The sequence below is a fragment of the Solenopsis invicta genome, chromosome 3 (assembly GCF_016802725.1).
Source record: "Solenopsis invicta isolate M01_SB chromosome 3, UNIL_Sinv_3.0, whole genome shotgun sequence".
NCBI lineage: Eukaryota > Metazoa > Arthropoda > Insecta > Hymenoptera > Formicidae > Solenopsis > Solenopsis invicta.
The window spans coordinates 31,996,292-32,006,646 of record NC_052666.1 but is presented as its reverse complement, the minus strand read 5'-3'; the positions used below and the strand labels follow the sequence as shown (position 1 = coordinate 32,006,646).

Genomic DNA, 10,355 nt, shown 5'->3' with positions numbered 1-10,355 from the left:
TCCAATCAAATCCGTGTTTCGTTCAAACGGGCCCAGGTAAACAGACCAGAGATTGAGATTCCTTTTCGCGCGCGTCAAACGCACAGCAACGCATGGAAAGCGGGGTTAACTGTACGACGCGACGCGACGCGACGATTCGTTCGGAAATACAAAGAGGCCGGAGGAGAGTGATGCAAGATTCATTATTCAGCACACTAGCACACTTTTCAATCGCGCGAATTCCGCGATCGATCTTTTGTTTTACTAACAAAAGATCGATCGCGACTCGCCGTTACTCGAGTATGCGACTCGCGACTTGCGACACGCTCCGCGCGCTTTTCAACGATCTGAAGTTGGCGGACGAACCGCGGGCGCTTCAATCGGTGCGCGCCGTGCGCGGTAAAAGTTGAAATCGTTCGATGCGATGCATCTTACGTATGTACAAGTACGTAATAATTATATGTTTTAAACCGAGCTTGGTTAATAGGAAGTCTGTAGGCAAAAGTTATGATAAGGATATATATCGTAGTTACGGAGATCTTTAGTCACACAAAAAAACCGATTCATTTCGGTGAAACGCATACTCCCTTCGGCAGCAGTCGGTCGTAAAAACTAATATGTCTTAGAAAAAATGTATTTACCCAGTTATTGAATGAATTATAAAAAAGAAGTTGTCTGTATAATTGATACAATTAGATAAAGCATGCATTGAGCAACGTGATTATTAAAAGAACGGGGTTCTAAGAAGCCCGTCGTTCTCGATATTGGTGACGATGGGATAACGTATAAATTATCGTCGTGTCAAGAGAAGCCCACGGCGGCAGAATTTATTCGCGGATTATCGCGCTGCCTCCCGCACGGCCGTCTCTCCTATACCTTCAAATCCTGCCGTTCTATCGCGAGAGCTGTCGCATCGGTACGTATATTAAAATTCACCGGACCACTAGAGAGTAGGGGACGATAAAAAAGATTCGAATTTAAAGGACGCTCGAATGTCAGGCCACCGTCCATGCGTCCATTCAATTTGCCGTCGATTACAGGGCCCTCCTCTCTTTCCCTCTCCTTCTCTCTCGATCTTTCTCTCTTTCTCTCATGATCCCGTATCCATCGTCCACATGATCGACGAGCATTAACCGCTTCCGTCACGTGGGCTCTTTGTGAAAAAATTTTGTACAAAAAAAATTGAATCTCGTTATTCTTTCCCGACCATGTGAACGAGTGACCCACAAAGAAAAAATTACTACAGATATTTCGTGAGTACCTTATTCGAATATAGTCTGAAAGCCGTCATTTAATTCTCTATCTCGTTTTAATAACGTAATATTTTGATTCGGAAATGTATAAAATAATATCAAGTGACAAAAGCGATATTACGGATTTAAATGAAAAATCTCACTTTTTATTTTATTTTTAAAGATATTCAGTTGTCATTAATCGAAATGTGATAATAAAATTTTATTATCAATTCAGTTTTAATAAATGAAATTTAAGAATGGGAAATAAAAACTTGACGTCCGTTACTCGACTAGTAATGAAAAGAGTGAGATATAGGAAGAACGTCCAACCCGATGTCTTTCTTGACACAGGAATGTCATATTCCTCGAAAGCACTTACATGCACGAAAGTAACGAGCATTCCATCCCACAAGTTGCGCGCGGTAAGTCAACCCTTCGCTAATCACCAAATAGACCGTCTTGTCGCTAATTACCGCGTCAATTAGACGCGCCGGCAGACTCGCGAATTAAGGGGCGGCGGCCGATGTATTTTAAGTACGCAATTTTCGTCGTCTATTTGAGAAGACGTACGAGCGTGTCGGGTAGAGTGAAAAGGGTAGAGCGAAAAGGGCGAGGCTCAACGAGGGACGAGAAAGAGCTGAGTACCCCCCATGGAAAGATTCGAAGCGGCTCGTTATCCATGTGTAGGAGGCTCAGACAAACAGCCTCGTTTGTCACGCGCGCTGACCTCCCCGGCAACCCTACCCCTACCTATTCATTCTCTCCTACTCTCTCATTCACCTTCGGCAACTCAGAATTCTGACATTCACGAAGAATGACGATCTCTCCCTCCCAACCGAATGCACCTATCGCTACTTTTCTACGAGTGAAAATAATTTCCATTGTAAAATCAATGTATCGCTTTGTTCTTGCCTATTATTCGGGTTAATCATTAATGGTAAAAGCCAATCTCTGGAAAATTTTCCTCTCACAATATTGAACTATAACGGAGATGTAATATTTATTTTTCAATATATTTTTTACTGTGTGCTTAAAACTATAAAACTTGTATAGGGCAATTTTTTTTAATCTCCAATGGCTCTCGATATGACCATGAGTGGTTACAGCTTTGAAAGGTTGTAAAACGCACGTTCGAATTATTTTCACCCTACTTTCATTCTAGTTTCAAACGGATTTTATAAAAATCGGGAAATTCACGAATACTCCTTGTGCTGGAGAAACGAGCTCGACTAACCTCATAAAACATCACGAACGAAATACTTGCACGTACCTCGAAAAACAGTCGATTCATGCTCCCTTTGTCGCCTTGCCAGCTTTAATAAGGAAAAACGGAAAAAAGGGGGAATGCCCCGAGATTAATTACGGGCGACCGACTTTTTACTTCCGTAATTGGCGCGGCCGCGCCCGCTGTTTTAACGGCGCCGCGTGCAAAATCACAAGTCTTCGAAATTAATTAAAGTAGAAGTAAACTGTTCGCATGAGCTGCAGTTGATAATAAATAAGGTTTTGCGATTCTCCTTCAGACTCTTTTTTTTTATACTAAAAACGATCAAGATGTCAATGTAATTTTATTGCTATTCATATTATAATATATAAAAGCTTAATTTTTTTATTTTAATTTTTAGCATTGTGATATACTTTTTAATACGTATACATCTTTTATTAATAGAATCAAGAGTAACTTTTACAATTCCCAGCGGGTAAAAAATTATAAAAAATTGTTTGGTATATGTAAAATTTGCATCACCTTTATTAAAGTGGAACACATTCTTTGCATTCCGGTGTTCTTTTATGTTCCATAATAATAGGACGTTAACGTTAAATGTGGCAGGGCGAGTAGAGTGACCTCGGCGACCACGAGTCTAGACGTTCATTATTGATGAACTCGCCAGGTGGAAAATGGCTACTAATGCAGTAACCTAAATTTACGCGGTATCTTTACTATGTTAATTGTATAAACCAGGAAATTATGAAATTGGATAATTATTATACGAATCACTGGCGCGGAATATAAGAATTATCTGCGCGAGGTAATTTAAGTTGATAACGAATGGAAATGCAGTTCGTTACTTCATTATTGGCGATGAATAATTTTTAATCCAATAAGTGGCTCGCTTCCATCGAATTGTCAATAAATTGTTCCCATTCTTCCGCAATAAACAGCGTCGAACGAGAAACGATTCCTACCTTCGTCATAATGAATAAGCCGTAACGAACAATTACGTGAAAGTAATTTCTTTAAACTACGAGGAAAATTCCAATTAGACGGAAGTCTCGCGGCAGTTCAATAAAGATACTGCGCATTAAGTGCAATAATTGATTAACACTGTCTTTGGATCCCTAAACTTTGTATTCATTGAGCTGAGAGGTAGCTTGTGAAAGCCACCCTCACATTGATTAAAACAGGAGCCAAATTTATTGGCGACATCATAAATCCAATAGTCGGCATTTCGGTACCGCGAATACGAATTCGCAATAGTTTTCGAAGCACGTATCAATTCATATCTAAACTACATTGATATGTTAATTATATCAGTGTTTAGTTATAAAGAGAACGCATCGCAATTTTCAAACTTTTTAAACGAAATATGATTTTGGGGTTTCTCTCTCTTTTTTTTCATCTCCCTTTTCATATCGCAGGTACTAACTATCCAATTTCATTTCAGTAATGCAAAAGCTCACACAATTACAGTTTTGAAACACTGGTTTGCTCCGTTTCCGCTTTTTTTTCTCTCCTTTTTCCCCTCCCCGCTTCTGTTTCGCCGGATCACATTTACATTGTAACTACGCCAACGTCGCGCGAAATCATGAGAGTACGGACTTGCGAACTATTTGCGGAAGTTATGATGCCCCAGATATACGGAAAACACGGGAGAAACATAACAAGCAGAGTAGTTTTGTCGACGCGGTGAAAAAAGGCTGCGAGACTGCAGTGGCGTGGGACTACTGAACTTTCCGAAGTAGCTACTGTCTACGTGCTGCAACGACGACAAATGTTACCTCGGGGCTACGCGAGTCCGGGACAAAAATGTATTTTTCACGGATCCCCTTTTCCTATGCAAAGCGATGAACCTATTATGTTGAGCGATAGTACGTTTTTCAGATATCGCGACGCGGCCCCTTCTATTTACTCGCAAAGTAACGTATCGATGGATTTTTGAGACAATTTTCCGATACAAATCTAACCGAACGATAAGTCACAGAGAGATAAAAACGTCACAGTTTAATTTCCCTTCATTCTTCATTTTCAGAAATATCCTTGCAATGAAATTGTAGAAAAACGAACGGCCGCATGCAATTAATATTCGTGTACGGATCGATATTCCGTTAGATATTTTTTACGCTATATGTATTTTTGAAAATTGTCTATGCGCGGAAGGCGTATTTCTACCGAAGAAGAAAACGTAAGAAGAAAGTGAAGGCTCTTCTCTCCGTATTCCAAGTTAAACATAGCATCATAAGATGTTCGGTGTTTATATAAAAGTTCCCGGGGACTTAATTCCGTGACGTTTTATTTCTTGAAATGGTCTCGAGCGTGCATCGGATACTCGGCAAGAGACACAAAGTTCCACGGACAAAAGTAGAAAGGAAGTGCCATCATCCGCACGAAATAGAAACCGTCGCTGGAAGTATATTAGATTCCCTCGAAAATAAACGATCGTTGATACGAGAGAGATATTGAGAAAGCGAGTATTACGAAATCGTGATTGAAATTGTCGCGACTGTCGCGAGACGTCAAAACGTAAATTGAAATTCGTTTTTAAATATTACATATCGCGTTGTGTCGATATCGAAAAGTCCGATAAATTTTGCAACGTTATTTATTCGATGCAGCAAACGGTGCGCGCGTAGCACATATATGTACAGCGTGTACACGTATCGCGGTAAGAACAGTCGATCATAATTTGTATCTCGCTGGTTTCGTTCGACCCACTTTAGAAGAATAAATTTTTCACACCTAAATTGACTCGCGGCGCTTGTCACTCGCGATTAACGATTACATTTGTAACAGGGCGCATTGACAATGCAATTTTATTGCAAACCAGGGACGATAATCTGTTTTATGTTTGTATTAATTCGTACAGAAAGCTCGGTTAGGTACTATAAATCGACGAATATATCGCGCCATAGCGCGCGCAACCCCCTCGTATTTTTCATATTTTCGATCAAACACATTATTTCGAAATTATACCTTTGTAACGTAATTGGTATGACGTTCGTTAATAAATCATGCGTGTAATGTTTGATCGAAATAAGTTAAACGAAGCATTAAGCCAGCAACACGGCTTGACGGTACAAGTAATTATTAATGTCCCATAATTATTAGCACACGATTATTCAAAAGAGTGAATCGGTGCTCGGCGCTCGGTGCTTCCCGGATTTGCATAGTCATGTTCAACATTACTCTCGTAAATGCCAGTATTTCCGATTGCTCGCTTCGCAGACGCGATTTTAGTATTATCTACAATCCACATAATTATTCACACAAGATTTTAATATTACTCTTGGCAATGGTCATGCACATTGTTTTAACAGACGTTAAGAGTATAAACATTGATAAAGCCAACAATCGGCAAGTCAACGATATGAACCATCGTACATGCAATGTACATTAGCCATCGAACCATGATGTATTTAGCCTGCAGCGGTAAGTTTGTAAACCTGGTCTGGCCTGACCTGCCCTTTCCTGCCCAACTACCAGCTACGCAACGTTAACTGCTTTCCCATAATTCAAAATTCAGAATTTACGTATTCAGATTCAGTGCTGGGTAGGTAGTAAACAACACGTAAAATTTTGATAGCATTTCTTCTTACGAAATATGACTGTGTAAAAAAATAAAAACTCATAAAGTATGCATAGAATTTATAAAGGTGTTAAAAATAAATAACACCATTACCGAGACTAGAAATTGCAAGCTTCTATCGAAAGAATTAAAACAGTATTACTCTCAATTTGCTATATGAACTGCGTCAACGCGCGAATTCGAGAAGCGCGGTATTTACGTCGAGCCGGTACTTAATGGCGAGAAGAAGTTCGGAAGTTAAAGGGCTAAACTTGCTGCTGCATTCCAACCTGTGTGCGAGAGACTTCCCGCCGGATTACCGATTAAAAGTTTAACAGCCCGAACTTTTCAGCAACTTTGCACAAAGCGACATGCCCGAGTCGACTCGGGGCACCAATCGCGCCGTCCTGAAGGGAGATGTTTTAAAAGCTGATTATGCTTCGGTAACAATCGTCGATTCATTTCAATGGATTCCCGAGGAGTTATTGGGCCGCGCGCGCGCCCGCGCAGTACGGTTAAAAAAAATTTTCCTCTACTTTCCTCCTGCCGAAAGTAACATTAACCGGACCAAGTACTTCATGAAAGTAAAACATGCGCTTGGCCCGACGCGCGTTATGAAAACGCCGCATAATATTAGCATACCCCTTCGGCCGCATGAAGCGTATCTCCATGATAGAGCACGTCGAATATCGCGCGACCGAGAATGAACGGGGAGATTGATGGAATTTTTGAGTTTGTCCAAATATTCGTCCCCCTCTTCCATTCTTTCTATCCATCGCGTAAACCGACGTGACAAACCATTCCTCCACACATACACATATAAATGTATGTACGCTTAAAGTATACGTGCAGTAGCGTACGCGTTTTTTTTTTTCATGAAAAATATTTTATTTCGCCAGATGTTTCCAGGAGTATATATAAACTATCTATTTAATAAATTTTCGTAAAAAAAGCCTTGTTTTGAGAAAAACAATCAACATCGCGTAAAAAGCGATTGTATTGCGAGAGAGAGAGAGAGAGAGAGAGAGAGAGAGAGAGAGAGAATATCATTGGGAAAAAAACTGAAATATTATCTTTTAAAAGCGCGGACATTAAGAGCGTTATGAAGTTACGTAACAAAGGAGAAGTTTAGGTGCCAAGAATATTAAGTTCTCCTAGCGGCGCGCGCTCGAAAAGAAAAAACCGAGTGAAAAAGGGAAGGAAAAAGAAAATGAAAGTGTCGGGGATATACCAAGGAGGGAAAAATTAAAGCGCTGTTGAGGCGGCAGAGAAGAAACGGTGCGTGATATATACGCGCGCGTGTGTGTGTGTGTGTGTGTGCGTGTGTGTGTGTATATGTATATATATATATGTATATGTATATGTATACATATATATATATATATATATATATATATATATATATATATATATGTATATGTATATGTATACATATATATATATATATATATATATACACATACATACATACATACAGAGTGATTATTAATGAATGTCCCCACTTTTTAATAGGAGCATAATTTACCAACAAATACGTATTTCTAACATATTATTATATGAGAAATTACAAATGCGTGCTCCTATGATAAAAAGTGTGGACATTCATTAATAATCACCCTGTGTATATATATATATATATATATATATATATATATATATACACACGTACATACAGAGTGTCCCAGACCACCCGTCTCACCCGATTTTTTTGTAAACGCGAATATTTTAAAGAAAAATGTTTCAGACAAAAGTTGCATGGTTTCGAGGGAAACATAAGATGGTGTCATTAATTGAACCTTGAATAGTTGTTTGAAGGTCACCTAAAGGACACCTTCAATTTTTTAAATGGGACTGCCAACTTTTTATTACATATTCTTGTAGCTTATCTCGAGACCTTTCCAAAACACTACAAGAAAGTTTATTTTTGTTAAGTACTTTTCGAGTTGTGTCGCTTGAAAGTTACAGTACACCATAGCTTTCAAGCCTCACAACTCGGAAAGTACTCAACAAAAATAAACTTTCTTGTAGTGTTTTGGAAAGGTCTCGAGATAAGCTACAAGAATATGTAATAAAAAGTTTGCAGTCCCATTTAAAAAATTGAAGGTGTCCTTCACGTGACCTTCAAGCAACTGTTCAAGGTTAAATTAATGACACCATCTTATGTTTCCCTCATAACCGTGCAACTTTTGTCTGAAACATTTTTCTTTAAAATGTCGCGTTTACAAAAAAATCGGGTGAGACGGGTGGTCTGAGATACCCTGTGTATAGGTATATATATATAGCCATCGGAGGTGCAGCGCGATGCCTAGCGAACCAAAGCGAGACAATATTTGCATATCTATTTGTGAAGTACGATTCCACGCACTCTGTGGAATGATGCACGGACTCCTTTCGCCACAATACCAGTAAAAGTCGGCGAGCGAACGAAACAATGAGAGCTCTCGAAACAGACGAGGAGGTTTCGTCGGAGCTTTCATCGGCATCGTCTCGTGTCCAGAAGAAATTTCCGAGTGAAAACAGTGAAGCTCGGCGACCAACCACCCTGCTGCTTCTTCCAGTCCCGCAGTTCTTCGGGGGAAAGAGGACTAGCGGAGTCGTCCCCGTTACAGCCTTTCCTCATCTGCATTTCGCTTTTATATACTTCGCTTTCTTTCTCCTTATTTCCGCGCCGCGCCACGCCGTCTTTATGTAGCGAGGCGAGGCAGAAGGAAGAAAAGCACTTCGCTCGCGCAGATATTTCACTTTATGTATACTTGACATATAAAAATTTCAACTCTGAGAATAATTCGTGCCGTTTGTTAAACACAGCTTCAGAGGGTAGCATTACTGTTATGTTTTCGAGTATAACCAACTTAAGGGCAGTGAGACCGAATTGTAAAATGATCTTCCGGAAACCATGAAAATCAATTCAAGTTCTCGTTGACAGATCAGGCTAACATGAGAGACGAGAAGTTCAACGTATAACATAAAAAAAAATAAAATAAAAGTCAAGATGAGATACGTGAATTTGTCTTAAACGCCTGAATTATTTTTAATAACCTTAAACGACAAAATTTCGAGATATATATCGTTAATATTTATAACGATAAAGCTAAACAATTTTTGATCGTATCATGAATCGTTATACTGTGTGTCCAACTAACGCACAATCTATATACGACGAAGTATCGCATGAGATTGACAAGAACATCTTAACCGTTAAATTGCCTAAAGATAAACATCGCGTTCAAGCTGTGAACGAAGCTGTTGCCGAACCTATCATTGACGTTAGCTGTTTGGATAAAGATGGTAAAATATTACTACAAATAGCAAAATTAATACAAAAATACTAAAGTAAAATCCACTCTTAATATTTATGAATATTATTTTTGCTATTATTATTATTATTTACAGTAAAAATTTTGACAATAATATTATTTGCAAAACCGAAATATGTTGAATTAAATTTATTACAAAATACGTATCTTTCTTGCAAGGTAAGAAATGCAAGAGAGGTTGTCCAAAAATCAACGTCATGCACAATCAGACACCTACTCCGAAAAAACCAGAGGAAGAAATGTTATTTCTAAAAACAACGAGACAAATCACTCTCACCAACGATATGAAGCACAGTCTTGAAGTGGAATTCAAGTCACCGCGAAATTATATCCCCTTACCGGAACCAGGATCTCCCCCGCCCATAATTATTCCGAAAGAACTTGTTATCGCGAAGAAACTTGAGAATAAAAGCAAAAAAAGAAGTAAAACAATAAAGCAAAAAAAGAAGTAAAACATCAAGCGAGACCTTTAAATACCATTTGTGAAAAATATCTTACTTTGTAAGTAAAGTCTGAAAAGAAACCCTAATTTACAATGTGCAAAGCCAACGACAGATACTTGGAAAAGTAAACTCGTGAATCCAATAAAACTTTTTTACAGAATAGATCTAGAATTTTTTGATAATACATTAAAAATTATTTAAATGAATATCATAAATGATAAAAATGGATCGCGTTGTCTAGAAATTGTCATCGTTACGAATTTTGTCTCGTACAGATAAAACGATAATCAAAGATACCGTGCAGCATAGATCGAACGATTTCGACGCTACGATCGAGCGTCTTACAGATTTACGAGTTGCGAAACTAAAGTGTTCGCCACTTTGTCGAAAACACGGAGGCATGCGCGAGATCGAATAACGGAGCGATAAATCACCGGTGTGGTATTATATTCTTGCCCGTCTTGGGAAACAATAGATCATATCGCGTATATACGGATACGCTGGTATTAAACCGTTTTTGGGCCCATTGTCGTCCACCGTCGCCGTGACGGCGGCGACCTTTTTAAGCCGCGCGCTTTAAGTTTCGCCCTCTCTCGC

The 10,355-nt window shown here is 39.0% G+C and overlaps 1 protein-coding gene across 1 annotated transcript; it reads left to right on the top strand.

The window, feature by feature from the left end:
• The first annotated feature begins 8,117 nt into the window (after positions 1–8,117).
• LOC105204610 lies at positions 8,118–10,355 on the top strand. The gene is made up of 2 exons (XM_011173755.2): positions 8,118–9,286; positions 9,475–10,355. The coding sequence occupies exons 1-2, from the start codon at positions 9,112–9,114 to the stop codon at positions 9,765–9,767; spliced, it is 468 nt and encodes a 155-aa protein (XP_011172057.1). The 5' UTR covers positions 8,118–9,111; the 3' UTR covers positions 9,768–10,355.